Source organism: Pecten maximus, chromosome 6 (genome assembly GCF_902652985.1).
Source record: "Pecten maximus chromosome 6, xPecMax1.1, whole genome shotgun sequence".
Lineage (NCBI taxonomy): Eukaryota > Metazoa > Mollusca > Bivalvia > Pectinida > Pectinidae > Pecten > Pecten maximus.
In genome coordinates, this window is record NC_047020.1 from 5,756,516 (window position 1) to 5,780,429 (window position 23,914).

The following is a 23,914-nucleotide window of genomic DNA, read 5'->3' on the forward strand; positions in this document are numbered from 1 at the left end:
GCAATCATATCAGGATCATTTCAGGCAAGTTTCAGCTCAATGGCACTGGTGGAACTTTAGAAGAAGTTTAAAATGTGTTTTTCAAGATGGCGGATATGGCGGCCATCTTGGATTACAGACCAATCTAAAAAATAACAACACTTGGTCGGGATCATCTCAGGAACATTTCAGGCGAGTTTCAGCCCAACAGCACTGGTGGAACTTGAGAAGAAGTTTAAAATGTGTTTTTCAAGATGGCGGCTATGGCGGCCATCTTGGATTTCGGACCGACCCGAAAAATAACAACACTTGGTCGCAATCATATCAGGATCATTTCAGGCAAGTTTCAGCTCAATAGCACTGGTGGAACTTGAGAAGAAGTTTAAAATGTGTTTTTCAAGATGTCGGCTATGGCGGCCATCTTGGAATTCAGAATGACCCGAAAAATAACAACACTTGGTCGGGATCATCTCAGAATCAATTCTGGCAAGTTTCAGCCCAACAGCACTGGTGGAACTTGAGAAGAAGTTTAAAATGTGTTTTTCAAGATGGCGGCTATGGCGGCCATCTTAGATTTAGGACCGACCCGAAAAATAACAACACTTGGTCGCAATCATATCGGGATCATTTCAGGAAAGTTTCAGCTCAATAGCACTGGTGGAACTTGAGAAGAAGTTTAAAATGTGTTTTTCAAGATGGCGGCTATGGCGGCCATCTTGGAATTCGGAACGCCCCGAAAAATAACAACACTTGGTCGGGATCTTCTCAGGATCATTTCTGGCAAGTTTCAGCCCAACAGCACTGGTGGAACCTGAGAAGAAGTTTAAAATGTGTTTTTCAAGATGGCGGCTACGGCGGCCATCTTGGATTTCGGACCGACCCGAAAAATAACAACACTTGGTCGCAATCATATCGGATCATTTCAGGAAAGTTTCAGCTCAATAGCACTGGTGGAACTTAAGAAGAAGTTTAAAATGTGTTTTTCAAGATGGCGGCTATGGCGGCCATCTTGGATTTCGGACCGACCCAAAAAATAACAACACTTGGTCGAGATCATCTCAGGATCATTTCAGGCAAGTTTCAGCTCAATCCCACTGATGGAACTTGAGAAGAAGTTTAAAATGTGTTTTTCAAGATGGCGGCTATGGCGGCCATCTTGGATTTCGGACCGACCCAAAAAATAACAACACTTGGTCGAGATCATCTCAGGATCATTTCAGGCAAGTTTCAGCTCAATAGCACTGGTGGAACTTGAGAAGAAGTTTAAAATGTGTTTTCAAAATGGCGGGTATGGCGGCCATCTTGGATTTTGGACCGACCCGAAAAATAACAACACTTGGTCAGGACCATCTCAGGATCATTTCAGGCAAGTTTCAGCTTAATCCCACTGGTGGAACTTGAGAAGAACTTCGGGTCAGATGACCTAAAAAAGTGAGTAAGAGACAACTAAGACATCTAAAAATATGCTGGTCTGGTTATGACAAGTTGAGACACTGTGGGCGATGGGCCTACTATGGTATAAGATAAGAATATTTATAATTATCTTAAAGTTCCTTTGGTAGCTGATAACCTTATTCATATAACAACATATAAAAAATATGTAAAGGCTAAAAGAGGAGATGCGGGTTTATAAATGTTCATAGAAGTTAAAAAGGATCAGGAATCGGCCGCCGCCACTGCACATGCCCGAATTATTGTTCGCCGAGGAATATTTATTTTCGTTAGACGGGGAGTTTTATAAAATATTTTTAAAATTTTATTTTTTAAAAACTCTTTGGATTCGACACCAGAGTCGTAATTACGTCAAAGTTTATAACTTAAGCAGTGAGGGAAAATTACCAAATTTCAGAAATTTTCATTTTTTTTCACAATTTCATTGTTTCCGAAACCAAGTGGAGCTTTAAATACTCTGTAAATGTAAGTATATAACGATTTCATGAAAACTAAAAGAAAAATAGAATAAATGCTATTTATTTTGTAGCACAAGTCAAACTAGCATCCCATGTCTTTTCTCTATATTGAACTGGAGTATCGAATTATAAGAACAGAAGTAATCACATTTAATAACCACGTCGCTCCTAATTTTATAGTTGTTTTGCCTGTCGCTGTAGACATGAGGTAATTCAGTTAATGCATCATTTCTGATATTGGCAAGTACATCTTTGTAAATATATCAAACGATAAAGTTACATTCCTGTTCATAAAATATCACTTTAAGAATTTGATGATAATCCAATCAGAGATAGTATATAGGTCTCTGATCCAATGGTAGGAATATGACTGGTTTATTTTTCTTTAGTAAAAAGATAAACACATATAACTTATTCATTGTACAATTTTGGACCGAGGCACATTTTACCTAGTAGAAAATATACCCGGGTCGTTTTTAAACAATTAATAGTTTGGTCCTGTATTATGTACTTTGTCAGGGATGCAAATTGATAAGCTATAGATACGACTGTATATATTATAAATTACAAAGGACCACATCACATACATATAACGTCCGGCCGTATGACATTCGTATGTCAAAGATACTGTGGGGTAAAATTGTAAATAAACCGAGGTCAAATAATAGTCAGAGGGTCATAAAAGGACAGGAGAGACCCAATAGACATACACCTACGCGGACACTGACAGAGACAGGGGCCATCTCAAGATGTTTTGTTATGTGGCTATACATGTGAATCATGTACGATCCCGGGTTCAAGTTACGTGTTAACACACAAGGGATTGACAAACTTCGAGCACATGGCCCATAAATACTGTCCAAAATACATAATAATTATATATACAGAATTATATCTTATGTCAGAATTAACGTCTAATGCATACGTTTGTGTAATATTGATGACCATGGGATCATCTACGCTATGCGTGTCTCCTGATATTCCCGTGTCCCATTTTCACCTTCCCCGGATGGTAATTCCAGATATGAAGCGGAAAAATAAACACACAAACGTGGAAATCGAAGAATCATCAACTTGTACAAACAAATAAAACAAAATGAAACAACAATGAACTTAATGAAAATGAAAATTAATAACTGAATCAGTTAAGTTTGCAGATGGCCCCCGAAATATGTCCATGTCAGCGTAAGTGTAGGTGTCTGTACATGTGGTGTAACTGTCCTCAATATTAGAAATGTCAAATAGGGGGCATATCAATCGCAAAAATACGGGGTTTATATCAAGCACAGTTTTATTTAATCGTCTTTATATTTTTTTGTAACATGTTGCACATAATTATGTCAGGATGTGTGATTGAGATTGTACATGATAGGAAATTGAATTTTTAATGACGTTTTTATCAAGATGTTCATACGAGAAACTAAGTCGTTATTACGACATAATATATGTTCTCGCTGTGACCCTTACTGGCTTCCGTAGGTTTCCGTAAACAACAGATAACCGAGAAAACTAGAATTTTTAGTTGGTTCGACCTTGATATTTTTAATTTCTCGGAAGAGGATATTCAGTAGCAGGCGTATCGCTGTGTGCGGCCAGCTGTGTGTGTAGTTTAGAATACATCATGGCTGGAAATCAGCGAGTGTGCGTTATTGGCGCAGGACCTGGTGGGATGTCCTTTTTATACCAAAACAATAAGTTAAAAGCAGCCGGAAAGAGGTGTGCAGATGTCGTCTGCTACGAGAAACAGTCCAACTGGGGAGGTCTGTGGAACTATACCTGGAGAACAGGTGAGTCGTAATCGTTCCTATGAGCAAGATGGCGGCAGTGGATTTAGTCCTACAATATATGCCTTCTAATATTTGAATATCTGAGCAGAAACATATATAACATATGCATGTTGCTGATCTGAGGTTCCAATAATAGCATCAATATCAAAAATCTTTTATAAACGTTAAATTCGCGACATAGAGCTACATAAACGTTAAATTCGCGACATGGAGCTACATAAACGTTAAATTCGCGACATGGAGATACATAAACGTTAAATTTGCGACATGGAGATACATACACGTTAAATTCGCGACATGGAGATACATACACGTTAATTCGCGACATGGCGATACACAAACGTTAAATTTGCGACATGGAGATACATACACGTTAAATTTGCGACATGGAGATACACACACGTGAAATTTGCGACAGGGAGATACACACACGTGAAATTTGCGACAGGGAGATACGTACACGTGAAATTTGCGACAGGGAGATACATAAACGTTAAATTTGCGACATGGAGATACATACACGTTAAATTTGCGACATGGAGATACACACACGTTAAATTTGCGACAGGGAGATACATAAACGTTAAATTCGTGACATGGAGATACATACACGTTAAATTTGCGACATGGAGATACATACACGTTAAATTCGCGACATGAAGCTACATAAACGTTAAATTCGCGACATGGAGCTACATAAACGTTAAATTCGCGACATGAAGCTACATAAACGTGAAAAACGACCTATTTTCTGATAGTGTTCTTTTTCTCCACTAGATACAATCGGATTTTATTCATGCATGGCTCGTTTCGAAGATGAAACATTTATCTATCCGTCAATACCAAATACATACGGTTGAAAGACCACAATTGTGTATTAGGATGACTAGAATGTCAAAAATGCTAGGTAGACATTAACTGGTCCGTACGATTATCTGTCACCGTTCTAATAGGTACAATTTAATTCGCATGACTAGTAGTAAAACTGGTTTCACAGTTCCGTCACAAATGTAACAGTGTAATCTTGGCAATTTATTGGTTTTGATCATGTTTGATATATTTTACCCCAGGCAGAGACGTGTATATTACTTTTGATACGCGCCGCTCGCTGTTTCATATGCCTTTTCTAATTCTACTGACAAAGCGACTGAATCCGATCTATTGGCTTGGCTTTTTAACACACTGATATCAGATTCATGCCTATCTGTCTGAGCCTTCACCGAATCAGAGACATATATACAGAGAGATTGGCAGCTCTCTATTTGCCCTTGTGTTTACATAGTGGCCCCTGACCTTCCCACAATCCTTTGCGGTCGCTCGGTTCAGTCCTCACTAGACGCCATATTGGAGAAAACTTGAAAACCAGACACATAATTATCGATAATTTCTATTTGAAATCATCACCAAGATCCAATTATGTGCGTTAATTTTATTAATATCAAAGTGCAGAAGTGTCATCAATATGAAATATATCACAATTTGCTGTCCAAGTGTTTGTATTTTGAGTATGAAACAACGCAGGAAAGATCGGCGGGAATCTCCAATTTTCGAAAAGTCCCTATGGGGTTTTCGAGAATACGGATAAATGACAACAATGTGCATGATAATCAAGACAACATTTCATAAGTATGATTGTTTTTGGTTAATGTGGTAACTTTTGTAGTGGCCTAGATAAAACGATGTGCTTTTTGTGAGCGTTTAAAATTGACGATGTTTTGGTCTGACGTAATGGCTGCTTACTTACAAAACTTGGACATGTCGATATGACCCAATGGATTTTTAGAAAATACGGATAAATGGCAACAATGTGCATGATCAATAAGACTATATCCCATAAGTATGATTGTTTTTGGTTAATGTGGTAACTTTTGTAGTGGCCTAGATAAAACGATGTGCTTTTTGTGTGCGTTTAAAATTGACGATGTTTTGGTCTGACGTAATGGCGGCTTATTACAAACTTGGACATGTCGAATAGGACCCAATGGATTTTCGAAAATACGGATAAATGACAACAATGTGCATGATCAATAAGACTATATCCCATAAGTATGATAGTTTTTGGTTAATGTGGTAACTTTTGTAGTGGCCAAAATAAAACGATGTGCTTTTTGTGTGCGTTTAAAATTGACGATGTTTTGGTCTGACGTAATGGCGGCTAATTACAAACTTGGACATGTCGAATAGGACCCAATGGATTTTCGAAAATACGGATAAATGACAACAATGTGCATGATCAATAAGACTATATCCCATAAGTTTGATAGTTTTTGGTTAATGTGGTAACTTTTGTAGTGGCCAAAATAAAACGATGTGCTTTCTGTGTGTATTTAAAATGACGATGTTTTGGCCTGACGTAATGGCGGATTAACCAGAACATGTCGAATAAGTTCCAGTACATCGATACACACATGCGCAAAGCCCGATTTACCTGTGCTCGCGTGTGTTTGATAGGGGACAGGGCGCTCTCGATAAGGGATATGCTTGAGTGGTCACGAATAAAGGGAGCCACTACGTGTACGGGGAAATAGCGATGTTACTTATTCCTCTGTATATATATGTCTCTGACCGAATCAAACATTTGACCAATCGCTTCAGCGCTGTGCTCCAGATCACGCGTTTGGCAACTCAATGCCCAAAATTTGTCCTCGATATCACGCACGCGCGACGATAAAAGAGTGAGATCATGTTGAACTTTATCTATTTTATTGACTTGTTCCTCAATGTGTTTGAGTCTGTTTTCTATACGTGTCATAAAGTGATCCATGTCTGAATTACTCACTTCCGAAGTCCTTGTGCCCATGGCGTCGTCATATAGCACTGCACGCGACGCCCCTAGTACAGATGACGTAGTTGGTTCCGACCCTGCACTCATAGTGCTGATCAACTGGTGTGCGAGTACAGGAATAAAGCCATACACATTGATTATATAAGCACAATGGAGAAGAATGCACGTGTCTTACACGTCTCTCTCCTATAGAGCCTCACGCCTCGAGTCCGTCACGGTTGATTAGGCATACAGGTGAGCGCAACCGGTGAACAGGTGATCATCAAATACATATACAATGGACAGTCAATTGTTTGAAATAAAATGACGCTTAAATGCTCAGTACTCCAATATATCACCTTCGAACGTGACCGAAATCGAAGTATCAATCATAGTTCAAAAGTTGAGCCAGAAATTAAAGAAACCACACTGGCCAAAACCATATTATATCACAGAAACTTACGGAGTCTCGACACACGTCTAAACACACCTGCCGCCATCTTGATCAGTCAACTTCACGCTGAGAGATTACACGAGATGACATGCGCAAGTCACGTGATTCAGCTTTTAGAGTACGAAGAAAAAAGTGCATAGAGTATTTGAATATATGTGGGAGGGTAATTGATTTCAGGGAGGGTGTAATCTCTCAGCGTGAAGTTGATTTGAAAAAATTCAGATCAAACTTCATAAATTTGTTTAATCTGTAAATTTTTTCAAATCAACCACCATCCCACGAGATTTTAGAGTCAATGTAATTTTTTTTTTCAACCAACAACAAACCATTGTCAATTCTGTTCTTTGCTTTAATAATCAAACCATATGAGTGTTGGTTGAAAGATATGAAAATTTAACACAGCAATTCACTTAAAGAGGCTTACCCGCAGACGGACCGGTAAACAGCACATCTCCGATCACTAAATAAACTTCAGTACACGTTTCTATGTGACAAAATTAGAGGCTTTCCGACTTTATTTCTTGAAAACAATTACAGAATGTGTATTTGAAAGACGTTTTAAAACTCAACCTGAGAGGGAAATGTATGGAATATAACGGCAAATCTTCTTTGTAAATCGCCGCTGCCTTTGAAGTTATCACTGTGCGGCACTGTGCACGTGCTTGTTTCTTTGATGTGTCAATCAAATTAGACTCCACTTTATAGCGGGGACTTATTGCGGGTTGCGATTAAATAAATAATATTTAAAAAATGAGGTTTTAATATCACTTTTCAGCGTTTTATAAGGAAAATAAAATGAAAAACTCAACAATTCCAACAATCTGTCATGTGTAAAAAATCTTTTTCTATTAGCCAATTTTTCTGATCTCTCTGCGGGCAAGCCTCTTTAAGGCAGTGTTTTCATTTCCCACTACATTTACATGCTTTTGATAAAATCTGAAAAAAGTATTGTCACGACTCCAGCCAGCTGCTTTCATTATCTTTTGAATAGGAACACCACGCTTAGATGCAGCACTAAAGGCAGCCGCTCTTGTGCTGTGTGCTCCAAACATGGACACATTCACACCTGCCTGTGACATTACAGATTTCAACCATCTGGAAATTGTGCTTCGGCACACAGGTCCGTGTGGTACCACAGTACTAATGAATAACTGTGTATGACTACCTCTAATGTGGTCAGTTCTGTTCATGTACTCCTGCATTGTACTATACACACAAAGAGATAGTTTTTCAGTAAATCTCGGTATGTGAATCGGTGCCTGATGGTGGCCTGGTCTAGTGGTTTTCAATATTTTGTCCACATATATTGTCATTTGATCCGATGTAAAATAAACATTTCCAACATCCATAAGGTGTAAAAACTGGCCTCTTTGTGCAGTAACCAACGCCAATAACATAACCAATATTTTGGTTAAACTAGCTAAATCTAAAGATTCTAAATGCATAAGTGTTTCTAGATATCCTATAACACTATTTACATTCCAGGTTTCAGTATAACGTGGTAAACTAGGTCGTTTGGTAAAAACACACTTAAAAAACCTACACACTATCGGGTGGTTTTCGACCGGATTTGCACTGTTCACTGACACATCCAAAGAGCTAATCGCCGACCGAGCAGTGTTAATTGCACTATAGCCAATCCCTCTATTATAAAGAGAGACTAGAAAATCGAACACAATATTTATATGTCGAGATGGTCGATATGGATTAATCGCCCTTTGCTGGCAAAATTGCACCCACTGCGAGATATAACACCCATACTGTTGTTTTGTCCCTTTTCTCCATGATGCTGAGATAATGCTGGCAGCGTCTGGTGAAATCCCTTCGTTTTCCAAGGCTGTCCCGATACAGGAAAAACTCCCAAGCGCATCTTGTGCAGTGGGTGTTGTCTGTCTTGCCGTGCTGGATGGAATAATGCTGGACTCACAAATGGAAGAATGAAACTGTGCCCGCACAGAAGTCGAAGCAACACTGGAAACCATATCTGTGTTGGCCATATTGGCGCGACAAGGACCATAAGTTCCACCTGGTCCTCCTCCAGCTTGTGTAACACTCTGTGGAGAATGCTGAAAGGAGGAAAAGAGTACATTACATTCCCTTTCCAGTTTATGGTGAAAGCATCAACGCCAAAAGCTTGAGGGTCTGGTAAGAACGACACATAACTAGGAATCTTATAGTTGAGTCTGGACGCAAATAAATCTATCTGCAGATTTGGCCACAGTTGGCTGATTCTGCTAAATACATTTGGGGACAGAGCCCATTCCATGTCATCAGAAAGTGTTCTAGATAGCGAATCTGCCTGAGTGTTTAAACTACCCGGTATATGTGCAGCTAATAGCCAAATGTCACGTTCTATACACCAACACCATAGTTTCTTCACTAATGTGTGTAGTTCCTCTATCCGTCCGCCCATTCGCTGTATATAAGACACTGCTACTGTATTGTCTAACTGCAACCGTATATGCACATTCCTTTTTGTATTGCACAAACTTTGTAGCACAAGGAAAGCAGCTTTCAACTCTAGTACATTAATGTGATCCTTTTTCTCAACATAGGACCAGTGTCCTCCTGTGTGCAAGTTGGAATCATGCATAATACCACCCCAACCTGATTTTGAGCTATCTGTGCTAATCACTATGTCCACTGACGCCTTAATTAGGTTTTTTGCTGAAGAAAGCAGATTGTCTATCCACCATTGTAAGTCATGAAGGCTGATATCAGACAACTTTATTCTTCCCTCAAAATCACCTTTGTGTTGTTTCAAACCAATGTCTTTCTCATGCTCTAAAGATTTATAAAACAAAGCTGCATACTCAACACCTGGTTCTGCTGCAACCAGTTTTCCTACTAATATTGCCACGTCGCGTATGATCACAATTTGTTTACGCTTCAGACTCTCACACATATGAATGATTTGTTCTTTTTTTCTCGGATGGAAGCGAGATTGTCATAGTTATCGAGTTTAACACGAAACCAAGGAAATTAATTTCCTGAGTAGGATGTAAAACTGATTTGTCAGGATGAATTGTAAGTCCTAAGCTATCTACTAAAGTCACTGTTTCTAACACATTTTGAGCACAGTCTGTTTTTGTAGGTGACACAAGCAAACTATCATCCAAATAAGTTGTTTTCGAAGTGTAGAGAAAAGCGGTTTCAAGATTTTTGTAAATATCCTTGGAGCTGAAGCAAGCCCATTTGGCAAGCAAGTGAACTGATATACGGAGCCTTCCCATAAAAACTTAAGGTATTTCCTGTGTTCAATTGCAATGTTGACTGAATAATATGCATCTTTTAACTCAATGGAGGCAAACCAACATTGGGGTGTGATGAGGCTAAGAGCGGATTTAATTGTTTCCATCTTGAAATGACTTGTATCCACACATTGAAGTTTTTCAAATTTAGGATAAGACTGTGTGTACCGTCTTTCTTAGGACGTGTAAATATGGTTGAGAAAAACCCCTCTGTGTCATTGTCCACTTTTTCTATCACATGTTTCTCAAGCAGTTTGTCAACCTGAGTCTGTAAAATCACACACTGATCTGCTGGGTATCTACAGAATTTTCTTAATGACTTAACTCATTTGGTTCAGACGAAAACTCAATAAAACAACCTTTCACTAACTGTAAAATATCTGGGTCACTGGTAAGTTTTGTTCAATTTGAAAAATAAAACTGAATTTTTCCTGGAGTGTTATTGAAACTACCTACGTGTGAAACATGATCTTCCACTACTTGGAGTTCTGTATCGGCCTTTTCCCGTCCTTTTTCTTCTCTCCTAAAAAAGGCGCAGAAGCTCTTGGAGTTGACTGGCGGAATGGCTGACGTTGACCTCTATAAGTATAATTGTAAGGTTGGTAGCGGGGTACGGTCATTCTATAGCTATGAGGTGCGCGAAAAGTTCCTCGTCCAGTCGAGCCTCTATTTAACTGGTCTATCAATCCCAGAAGAGAGTACGTAACGGAACATGCAGTGCTCTGCAAAATCTGCATACCAACATCAGTATCTCTAGCGCTCCGAGTCATGCTTTGCCACACGGCTTTGTTTACCCGAGGCGGTTCCCCGGCCGTTTGTGGAGGTCCAGAAGAGCTTTCCTTTTCTCCTTAGGTATTTTGATTCGAAAAACATTGCTTATAGCACTGGCGAGGCCGTCCGAAATGTTAGGACCACACTTGTCCTCGTTAGCAAAATATTCATTCAAATCCGATACAAGATCGGCATCTTGCATGTCCTCAATGGGACTATGCTCCTCAGTCTGGCTGACAAAAGCGTCTAGGCTGTTTCCAAGAATATCATCGGGATTCCTTTCATTAGGAGCAGGATTATTCCCAACAGGCAAGAACCCCGACATGTGTTGCTGAAAAGCGTCAAACATACGACGGAAGTCCGCCATGTTGTTAGGGCTCTGTCCCGCAGAAACTGTATCATTTGTAGGGTGCGCATGCGCACGACTCTCTTCTGTTGAAGATGCCGGAAATGAAGGTCCACAATGGCGGCTATCAATGTTCTCAACAAAGGCCTCTGTGACGATGACCTCATTGTCCCAAGGTAGAATTACCTCATTTTGACCGGAACCACTTGAATTAGGCGTATAATTGGCAGAATTGCCGATAAAGTCATGGCGCAACCCAGAATTGGGCTGTGAGAGCACCAAATCAGTATCAACGTTAGAAATAGGCACTGACCCAGAATTGGATGAACACGCCATCTTGGCTCGCAACACCTCGAGCGTAAACGTAAACAAAAGCACGTGGCTACCACGTGTTGTTGAAAATTAGCGTCTGGGAAAGACGCCAACCGATGCCTAAACAGTTTCTACACTACACTGTGATAAAAACGAATCTATATCCATCCTCAGAAATTAGAAAAACCACATAAAAATCAAAGCGAAAATCACTGTTGTAAGCTGATCACTACAAGCGTATGTACTGAATCACGTGACTTGCGCATGTCATCTCGTGGGATCTCTCAGCGTGGTTGATTTGAAAAAATGTATAATTTCTATCACTATCACAAAGCCAAAATTCAGCTATGCCAACAACATCAGCTGTATAAACATTTTGATCTGATTGTATGTCAGATAAGTGTTTGTGCAAAGACCTGGCATTGTTAAAAAGAAAGTGACATGCCATATGAACAGTATACAGTGGAGTAAAACATAGCTTTAATTTTCCTCATCTTTGCATCTCAGCATCAACATCTTTGTCTTTTGAGAGACTGTCTTCATTGAAATCAATTATATTCAGGTTCTTTAGTGATCTAACTCTAGAAAGTGCTACATAGTGGATATGCGGTATTTTGCGTTTCCTTGTTTGTGACAAACCGACAACTTGGTCCAGTGTTGCACCCTGTGCCTTGCAAACAGTTTTCGCAGCAGAGGGTTGAAGAGGAAATTGTATTCGTTTAAATGTCTTTCTATTATATAAAAAAAGTACGTTTTGTTTCAAAGATAGATGTCCAGGAAGAATTTATATTTTTGCTCAACAGATGCGGGTACTGATGTCTTCTCATTACTCCTATCTTTTCATCACCAAATAAAACCCATACAATCGCTGGTCTTAGTGTTGAATGTTTATATTCAATATGTTTTACCACACAAGTACTGCCATTTGTCAACCCATCAGTAACATCAATGTTTACAGAAATATCACATGTCATATCTACAGCAATGGTTAAATTGGTTCTCAGTTGTCCAGTATTGCCTTGTTTATCTGGAATATTATCAATAAGACTTGACTTCAAAGGACAGTTTTGTTTGAGACAGATCATCATTGTCAATTTTGACATTTACTTTGCCTGTGGCAAGGGTTTGCATTGAATTGTTGTTGAAATCGTCAACAAATCTACTAGTTGTCTTCATCTGTTAACTGATTGTGCCGCAGTCTATTAAGGAGTTCAGCGAACTTTTTGCCATCTTTTTCCCCATGATTTCAGTAAGTTCAAACAGTGTTCTCTCTATAGGTTTTTGGACAGACCTTAGCTTGGACGTGAAAGATCTTCGAAAATCCACGAATCACCAACAGGGGAAAGCCGATATAAATCACTGAGAGCAATTATACTGACACCACCAAAATCTTGTTTTGTACCAGTCAACTGCTGAACCCTTTCATTGATAAATACTAGGAGTCTGTTTCCAAACATTGATATCTCATCCATGATAATGACAGATAGTTTTCTGTACTTTGTTCGGTAGGTGTTTAGCTCATCAGCGTATATGTTTTAATGTGTCTGGTACATTGTTTGTGAAAAGCTGATGCTATTGTCATTCAATTGATGTTATAAGCTGCTTTTCCTGTATATGCACACAATAAAATTCTGATATCATCAGGGTTGTCTCCTTCTTCAGAACAAATAGTTCTATGTAGAGTCTGATAAATGGTTTCAATAACAACCGATCTTCAGGTGCCTGCACCTGCAGTTAAAATGCATACAATGGCTCATCTTTGTGTTTGATCCAGTAACTAACATGGTTGTGAAATTCTCTTTGTTTACAAGTTAAAGACTGTAAAAGTTACCTGACTAGTTTGTACTTCTGAAGTTTTGAAGGTTATCCAATATCTGGACCAATATCATAGTCTTTATGGTAATTAGTGTCAGAGTCAAAATGTACAAACTGTTCTAAAAGGCTTTGGATCAACAAGTGCATCCTCTGCTTCTGTTTGTTCAGTGTTTGGGGCTACTTCATCAATATCCTCATTTTCACATTCAGCTTGAAGCCTAGCTTGTTCTAGTTCGTCAACAAAATGCTCATATTTCTTTTGTACAGCATGGATAATGTTTGCTTTACTTATGTAATGCTGCTCAAATGTGTCATATCCATTAATAATGTCCGTGCTTTCATTTCGCCGTGGAAGAAAAAACTAGAATTCTTTCCCTGTGGTACTCTTCCGAGTTGGTCTTTTTTCGGATAATCCTTTTGTTCTTTCGTTTTCGAATCTTTATTCCGTTCTTTAGATTAACAGCAACATCTTCATGTGAAACTTTCTCGCCCTCAAGTATATTATCATCGTTTTGTTCTTCACATTATAAATTTCCCTGTACTTTTGGAAATTTTACTTCTAATTCAGAAACCACATCGGCTAAACACCAGTTCTCAAGGTTTTTTTTTTAAATTATTATAGTGTGTATACCCCCCCCCCCCCCCCCCCCCTACCCCCACCCCACATACCGGCCAATTGACCAAAGGGACAATACATAATGTACAAGATCGACAAGCTAATACACAAACTGACCAAGTATCTCGAGCTGAAATAGATAACGTTATACAAAATAAGTGCAATATTTTTGCAACGGCTGCCTTTAATGTATTTGGTAAGAAATGCATGTATAAACCACGGTACACTAATAAATGTGACCAGCTGAGGAAAGAATTCCATCGAAAAGGAATATAGCAGGCTTAAAAATGAAGCAAATAGGGAAAAATAAAAATTAAAAGTTAATGATATAAGAAATAAATATATGAATATTTTAAAAGATACCTTAATTAACACAATGGAACATAAAATTGGAAAAGTTTTATAAAATGATCCAAAATATCTGTGGACTATCTTAAACAAACAGGTAGGGATAAAGAAAACAAAGCTGACTTTAATCAACAAGAATTGTTTGATTACTGTAGGAATCTAAATAGTAATGATTTGGAGGAAGAAGAATTTGTAATGAATGATGACAATGACGATATAAGATATGAAATTTTAAACGAAAATATTACCAGTGATGAAATAGAAGAAGCTGTATATAAAATAAGAGTGATAAGGCTTGTGGTTTAGATGGAATCGTTAATGAACATATTAAACACACTCTACAAACATTTCTGCCCATATATTCGAAAATAGTTTACATGTATTATTCACAAGCAGATGAAATTAATCCTATATCTAAAGCACAATCTGGTTTTAGAAAGGGAAACTCAACCGCTGAAAAACATTTCCTATTACATTTTGTACATGTTCTGATATCTTTATTTCTCGAAAAATAAAATGCTATACTGTTCATTTATTGATATTTATAGATAAACGGCTGAATGTCCGTAATAACGCGTTTTTTCGCTTTATAATGTGTATCAATTAACTATATTTTTAGCCCACCATCATCAGATGGTGGGCTATTCAAATCGCCCTGCGTCCGTGGTCCGTGGTCCGTCCGTCCGTCCGTCCGTAAACAATTCTTGTTATCGCTAATCCTCAGAAAGTACTGAAGGGATCTTTCTCAAATTTCATATGAGGGTTCCCCTTGGTGCTTAGTTATGCATATTGCATTTTGAGACCAATCGGAAAACAACATGGCCGACAGGCAGCCATCTTGGATTTTGACAATTGAAGTTTGTTATTGCTATTTCTGAGAAAGTACTAAAGGGATCTTTCTCAAATTTCATATGTAGGCTCCCCTTGGTGCCTAGTTATGCATATTGCATTTTGAGACCAATCGGAAAACAACATGGCCGACAGGCAGCCATCTTGGATTTTGACAATTGAAGTTTGTTATCGCTATTTCTGAGAAAGTACTGAAGGGATCTTTCTCAAATTTCATTTGTAGGTTCCCCTTGGTGCTTAGTTATGCATATTGCATTTTGAGACCAATCGGAAAACAACATGGCCGACAGGCAGCCATCTTGGATTTTGACAATTGAAGTTTGTTATCGCTATTTCTGAGAAAGTACTGAAGGGATCTTTCTCAAATTTCATATGTAGATTCCCCTTGGTGCCTAGTTATGCATATTGCATTTTGAGACCAATCGGAAAATAACATGGCCGACAGGCAGCCATCTTGGATTTTGACAATTAAAGTTTGTTATCGCTATTTCTGAGAAAGTACTGAAGGGATCTTTCACAAATTTCATATGTAGATTCCCCTTCATGCCTAGTTATGCATATTGCATTTTGAGACCAACCGGAAAATCGCTATTTCTGAGAAAGTACTGAAGGGATCTTTCTGATATTTCATATATAGGTTCCCCTTGGTGCCTAGTTATGCATATTACATTTTGTGACCTATCGGAAAACAATATGGCCGACAGGCAGCCATCTTAGATTTTGACAATTGAAGTTTGTTATCTCTATTTCTCAGAAAGTACTGAAGGGATCTTTCTCAAATTTCATATTTAGGTTCCCCTCGGTGCCTAGTTATGCATATTGCATTTTGAGACTAATCGTAAAACAACATGGCCGACAGGCAGCCATCTTAGATTTTGACAATTGAAACTTGTTATCGCTATTTCTAAGAAAGTGCTGAAGGGATCTTTCTCAAATTTCATATGTAGGTTTCCCTTGGTGCCTTGTTATGCATATTGCATTTTGAGACCAATCGGAAAACAACATGGCCGACAGGCAGCCATCTTTGATTTTGACAATTGAAGTTTGTTATCGCAATTTATCAGAAATTGCTGAAGGGATCTTTCTGAAATTTTATTTGTAGGTTGCCCTCTGTGCCTAGTTATGCATATTGGATTTTGAGACCTATCAGAAAACAACCTGCCCGACAGGCAGCCATCTTCTCACAGAAGGTACTGAAGGGATCTTTCTCAAATTTCATATGTAGGTTCCCCTTGGTCCCTTGTGTTGCATTTTGGGACCAATCCGAAAACAACAGACAGCCATTATCGCTAAATCTTAAATTTTATATATAGGTTCCCCTTGTTTGAAAAGTACTAGAGGGCTGTTTCTGAATTTACACAGATTAATAATACTTAGAGGAAGGGAAAAGTAGAGAAAAGATCAATCTGACATGGAACCTATAAAGATCATTCAATGGTGGGCGCCAAGATCCCTCTGGGATCTCTTGTTTCTTATTGACACTATTAGTTCTTCGTATGGTCGATGTTGAGACGTGGGACTTACATTTTTTGTGTGTAAGTAAAGAGGTAAAACAAAAGTTCCCTTACCATACCACGGCCCAGATTTATAAGTTTAAGAAGTTCCTTAAGTTGATATATCCCATTGGAAATTTATTGCAGTATTTTCTTTTCTTTCCTGGTTTGGTTTGGTTTGGTTTATTTTGTTTAAGGTCCTATTAACAGCTAAGGTCATTTAAGGACGGCCTCCCGTGCGTGCGACATGCATGCGTGTGCCGAGTGCGTATGTGTGTTTTGGGAGGCTGCGGTATGTTCGTGTTAAGTCTCCTTGTGATAGGCCGGAACTTTTGCCGATTTATAGTGCTACCTCACTGAAGCATACTACCGAAGACACCCAGTTCTTTCCTGGAAAACTCTTTTTAAAAAACGTTGGTGAAACTGAGGACAGGGTGTTGGAATACACGGATAGCATTTACACAGACACTGATATAGCATAATACTAAACTCTATAGTCCCGAACTTTGATCCATCGGTGTTGCTACAAAGATATATGTATCAAGTAGTGGCTGTAAATTCATCACAAACAAAGAAGCTGCCATGCTTCTGTCCTTGGTCAAGCTAAAGACAGATACATCATGGAAGCAGTGAAAAAAGGGGAAATGGAAGCAGTTCGCAGCATTACCATGTATAATTCAAGTTTATATATATAAAACATTCTGTGATACAAGGATTAGACAGAACAGTTGTACCAATGTTTCTTGATATTGACACATCTCAAGAGAAAACCTTCTACACACAATAATGTTTTCAGTAGGATTTTCTGGCTAGAAAGTCACCGCCGTCCTTGGTGCACATACATGTACAAGACTACCATTTAGAGTCTATGTTGACCGGAGAAGGATGACAACATTGTTTCCTAATGAGACACATTAGATTTTCTGGAAAAGCCTACCAAATATTTTTCGGCCATTCTGGAAGAGCGTACCATATATTTTTCGGCCATTCTGGAAAAGCGTACCATATATTTTTCGGTCATTGATAATTCCTTTGGGCTAAATACATAATTAACATCGTTCCGCAGTAGGTTGTACACTAACCAGATATGTTTTTGTTCATAATTTTCGCACCAGATGGTCGGTGCTATTTTTAACCCAGATATCATCGTGTTTTATTCAGCAAAATTTGCTTGGCATTTACAATTTCTAACACGTTACAAACACCATGTTTACTAATGATGTAATTCTAATTTATTTGAAGGGGAAAAAAAGTTTTTTTTTCTCAAATGTACCACATTTTTTGGTCTGGGCAGATGGTTAGAAGCAATGTGTACACATTAGTGTTTTAAGTATGTGATTATCTTTCATAACTGAGGGTTTTGTCCTGTTTACTGTTTCATTTGAAACAACTTAACTGTGCATGTGTCGAACGACCCATTATTAATTTTGTAAAAAACGAGTTGACTAAACATTATATGTTTATCTGGGTGATTTTCTTGATCGTTGGCAGGTGTGGATGAATATGGTGAATTTTGCCACGGAGGCCAGTACCGTGACCTCTGGTCCAATGGTCCCAAAGAGTGCCTGGAGTACCCAGATTATACCTTTGAGGATCATTTTGGGAAGGTCATCCCCTCTTTCCCTCCACGGACTGTTTTATTCGACTACTTACAAGGTACCTGTAATAGAATTATATTTATATTCTGTGCTGTGTTTGCCTATATATCGTTAGTAAACCAAACTGTATTCATGAGAATGTATACTGCAGTTTACAGTGGTTCTGTCTGTAGGAATACAGCTCCATGTGGTGTAGGTTGAAAACAGGCCTAATGGCTGTCATTGAGTTTTTCGCATAAGTGAGTCACATAAGTTATGACACTGAAATGTCACTTCACAATAAGAGATGCATGAGGGATCTTGGTGCCCACCCTTGAATGATCTATATCAGTCAAATGAAAGACCAATATGTCCTCTTTTTTTCTTTCTTACACTCCTCTTTCTAAACATTTGATAATCCAAGATGGCCGCCTGTCAGCCATGTTTGTTTCCGATTGGTCCCAGAATGCAATAGGCCCAACTACAGACCTAGGGGAACTTATATATGAAATATGTGAAAGATTCCTTTTGTACTTTGTGAGAAAAAGGGATAAAAAACTTCAATTATCAAAATCAAAGATAGCCGCCTGTCGGCCATGCTGTTTTCAGATCAGTCCCCTAATGCAATATTCAAAACAAGTAACTAAGGGAAACATACATATCAAATATCAGAAAAAAAATTCTTCCATTACTTTTTGAGAAATAGTGATAACACACTTCAATTGTCAAAATCCAAGATGGCTGCCTGTTAGTCATGTTGTATTCTGACCATACCAAAAAGGAAATATGCACAACCAGGGACTAGCGGGAGCATACATATTAAATTTCAGAAAAAAATCTTCCATTACTTTTTCAGAGATACCGATAACAAACTTTAATTGTCAAAATCAAGGATGGTTGCCTATCGGCCATGTTGTTTTCAAAATGTATAAACAAGCATTGAACTGTATGTTACCAAATGGTAGTATACAGTCGATATGGATACAATTTGGGTGACAGATAGATTGTCGCCTTAACGGGCGACATGAAATATTTATCTGACACCCAAACTGTATTCATGACGACTGTATACTACAATTTGGTAACGGTTCAATGAACGGGAGACATTTTATTTATCAGTCACCCAAATTATATTCATATAGACTGTATACCGCCATTTGTTAACATTTCAATGCCTAAGTACACCTAGCTGTGCATGTCGGGGTTGTTGAATATGTTCATAAAAAGTGGAAAGGAAAATGGGCATTTTGTTTACAACGTGTATTTATGCCTGGTTTATACTGACATGAAGATGTAAATTAAATTCTTAATCAAAATCAAAAGGGCAAAACTGTTTGTGTATGTCACCGAGCATGCTTTGGATTAATATTTCTCTAAAAGATGGCTATTCAAAAATGCTGTTGGATTAAAAGTAAAAACAAAACATAATGTGTGAAATATATAAATGATGATAGGTAATGATAGCTTAACAACATACAATAATCGTGGATAGTTTAGATAATGTCACGGTAAACTTTATTAGATAAACAATATAAACCAACTACTGTGGAGTGAACTTTATTAGATAACCAATATGAACCAACTATTGTAGTGTAAACTTTATAAGATAACCAATATAAACCAACTATTGTAGTGTAAACTTTATTAGATAACCAATATAAACCAACTACTGTAGAGTAAACTTTATTAGATAACCAATATAAACCAACTACTGTAGAGTAAACTTCAGTAGATAACCAAAATAAACCAACTACTGTAGTAAACTTTATAAGATAACCAATATAAACCAACTATTGTAGTATAAACTTGATTAGATAACCAATATAAACCAACTACTGTAGAGTAAACTTGATTAGATAACCAATATAAACCAACTATTGTAGTATAAACTTTATTAGATAACCAATATAAACCAACTACTGTAGAGTAAACTTTATTAGATAACCAATATAAACCAACTACTGTAGAGTAAACTTTATTAAAAAACCAATATAAACCAACTACTGTAGAGTAAACTTTATTAAAAAACCAATATAAACCAACTATTGTAGTATAAACTTTATTAAAAAACCAATATAAACCAACTACTGTAGAGTAAACTTTATTAGATAACCAATATAAACCAACTATTGTAGTGTAAACTTTATTAGATAACCAATATAAACCAACTACTGTAGAGTAAACTTTATTAAAAAACCAATATAAACCAACTATTGTAGTGTAAACTTTATTAGATAACCAATATAAACCAACTATTGTAGTATAAACTTTATTAGATAACCAATATAAACCAACTATTGTAGTATAAACGTTATTAGATAACCAATATAAACCAACTATTGTAGTATAAACTTTATTAGATAACCAATATAAACCAACTATTGTAGTAAACTTTATTAGATAACCAATATAAACCAACTATTGTAGTGTAAACTTTATTAGATAACCAATATAAACCAACTATTGTAGTATAAACTTTATTAGATAACCAATATAAACCAACTATTGTAGTATAAACTTTATTAGATAACCAATATAAACCAACTATTGTAGTAAACTTTATTAGATAACCAATATAAACCAACTACATGTACTGTAGTGTAAACTTTATTAAATAACCAATATAAACCAACTATTGTAGTATAAACTTTATTAGATAACCAATATAAACCAACTATTGTAGTATAAACGTTATTAGATAACCAATATAAACCAACTATTGTAGTGTAAACTTTATTAGATAACCAATATAAACCAACTACTGTAGAGTAAACTTGATTAGATAACCAATATAAACCAACTATTGTAGTATAAACGTTATTAGATAACCAATATAAACCAACTATTGTAGTATAAACTTTATTAGATAACCAATATAAACCAATTACTGTAGAAAACTTTATTAGATAACCAATATAAACCAACTACTGTAGAGTAAACTTTTTTAGATAACCAATATAAACCAATTACTGTAGTAAACTTTATTAGATAACCAATATAAACCAACTACTGTAGTAAACTTTATTAGATAAGCAATATAAACCAACTATTGTAGTATAAACTTTATCAGATAACCAATATAAACCAACTACTGTAGTAAACTTTATTAGATAACCAATATAAACCAACTATTGTAGTGTAAACTTTATTAGATAACCAATATAAACCAACTTCTGTAGTATAAACTTTATTAGATAACCAATATAAACCAATTACTGTAGTAAACTTTATTAGATAACCAATATAAACCAATTACTGTAGAAAACTTTATTAGATAACCAATATAAACCAACTACTGTAGAGTAAACTTTATTAGATAACCAATATAAACCAATTACTGTAGTAAACTTTATTAGATAACCAATATAAACCAACTACTGTAGTAAACTTTATTAGATAACCAATATAAACCAACTATTGTAGTATAAACTTTATTAGATAACCAATATAAACCAACTACTGTAGTAAACTTTATTAGATAACCAATATAAACCAACTATTGTAGTAAACTTTATTAGATAACCAATATAAACCAACTACTGTAGTACAATGTGACAACTGAATAAGGTATTTTAAATAATGAATGTTTACGCACAATGAACATTTCATTGAGTATGCTATGTGCCTCGTTTGAGTAACAATAAAGTCAGATATGTTAAAAAAAGAGTCTGATAGTTATGTAGACATATCAAGATTATATCTTTCAACCTCTCCCTTTTTGTCTGGTTGTTTTAGGTCGTTGGAACAAGAACAAACTCCGTGCATATGTTCGCTTCAATACAGTAGTGAAGGACGTGACCTACAACAAAACCACAGACTACTTCACCATCATGGCCAAGGATTTGACCAATGACCAAGATCTCCCTCCAGAGAGGTTTTCTCACGTCATTGTGGCTACAGGTCACTTCTCCTTCCCAAACGTTCCAAACTTTGAAGGGATCGATATGTTTAGAGGCAGAGTTCTTCACTCACACGACTTCAGACGAGCAACTGAGTTCAAAGGTCAACGGATACTTTTAGTCGGATCGAGGTACTCGGCAGAGGATATCTCAATGCAATGTAAGAAGATGGGTTCTGGAAAGGTAATCACTTGTTATCGGAACAACCCAATGAATTTTCACTTTCCCGACGGTATCGAGGAGCGTCCATTATTGACAAAAGTAGACGGGAATACAATTCATTTCAAAGATGGGACGACAGCGGAAGTTGACGTCATCATTCTTTGTACCGGATATCTGTACCACTTCCCGTACTTGTCGGAGTCCCTTCGCCTCAGGTCGAAGTTATCGATGTATCCGGATGGACTATACAAGGGGACGATGTGGATGGATGACGGCAACAACAAACTCTTCTACCTTAGCATGCAGGATCAATATTACTCTTACACGATGTTTGATATCCAGGCCGAATGGGCATGTGCGGTCATCTGCGGACACCTGAAGCTTCCGGACAGGAAAGAGATGGAGTCCGATATTGCGAAATGGGTGAAGAAGCGGGACTTGCTGAAGGATTGTTATGATGACATCGCCCTCCAGACAGAGTTTGTATGTGACCTCGCCAAGGAAGTAGGCTGCAAATACAACCTAGATGTCGCAGCTTTGTTCAACAAGTGGGAAGATGACAAGCGCGCGAACATAGCGACATATCGGGATCAGGCGTATTCCTCGATTTTCACTGGGAAACCGGGAATCGTACATCACACTCCCTGGTTCAAGGCATACGACGACTCCGTGGAAACATTCGTAAACCAAACACCAAACAAGGAAAAATAATGTGTTATGGTGTACCAAAACAATGGATTGTCGATATCGATATATTATTTACTGTTTTAAGCACCATATAGCCAAACGGCTGGCTGGGTATGCGTCTCTTTAAAATCGTATTCAGTTAGTTCGAGGTTTGAGGTTTCAGTTCGTTGGTGAAATGTGTTCAAGTACATTGTATGTATATATACTTAATCTTGGATTAGGGCATTTGTTATTTCAATTTCAACATATTGTATTGACTGATGTTATATCAATATAGGATTGGACATCAGGCAGAGCCTATATAAGTCCTCTCCTTACATAAAACAGGTAAACAAACATATTTACGTACCAATATGGATTATACAATAAGAAGAGAGGTATCTTCTTAGTTATGATTTTTACATGATTAGAAGAAAGTAACTTCTTAAAAGATGATTGAATTGTTGTGAGATGTATAGATATGCCTATTTCACTAACAAACACAATTCTGTAACTACTTAATATATTATTTAACATGTGTGAGTTATAAGTTACACCTTAATGATATATATATGTAGTGTTTTTATTGGTTGGGGCATTTATATCAAACGCATACATGTACTGTATAACTTTGCTGCTATATAATGCACTGTTGTAAATAAAGATATCTGCTTTGATTATCGTTTTCAGATCTGTTCATTTAGTTAACACTCATAAGAGTTTTAGAAAGTTTCAGTTACGTTAGACAAAATCAACAGAGAATACCGACACTAAATCACCAGAACAAACGCAATGATAAGAAAGCGTGGTATATTCTTTGGGTACATGACATATGATCAACATGTTTATTTAACCAAAAGAAATAAATCTCAGAGGACGCATCCAGAGATATGTATGTCGATATATCTGTACGCA

The 23,914-nt window shown here is 37.2% G+C and overlaps 1 protein-coding gene across 1 annotated transcript; it reads left to right on the plus strand.

Annotated features, from left to right (window-relative positions):
* Positions 1-3,442: 3,442 nt before the first annotated feature.
* Positions 3,443-23,677, plus strand: LOC117328814 (flavin-containing monooxygenase FMO GS-OX3-like). Its single transcript, XM_033886377.1, has 3 exons — positions 3,443-3,676; positions 18,187-18,351; positions 22,008-23,677. The coding sequence occupies exons 1-3, from the start codon at positions 3,511-3,513 to the stop codon at positions 23,042-23,044; spliced, it is 1,368 nt and encodes a 455-aa protein (XP_033742268.1). The 5' UTR covers positions 3,443-3,510; the 3' UTR covers positions 23,045-23,677.
* Positions 23,678-23,914: the final 237 nt, after the last annotated feature.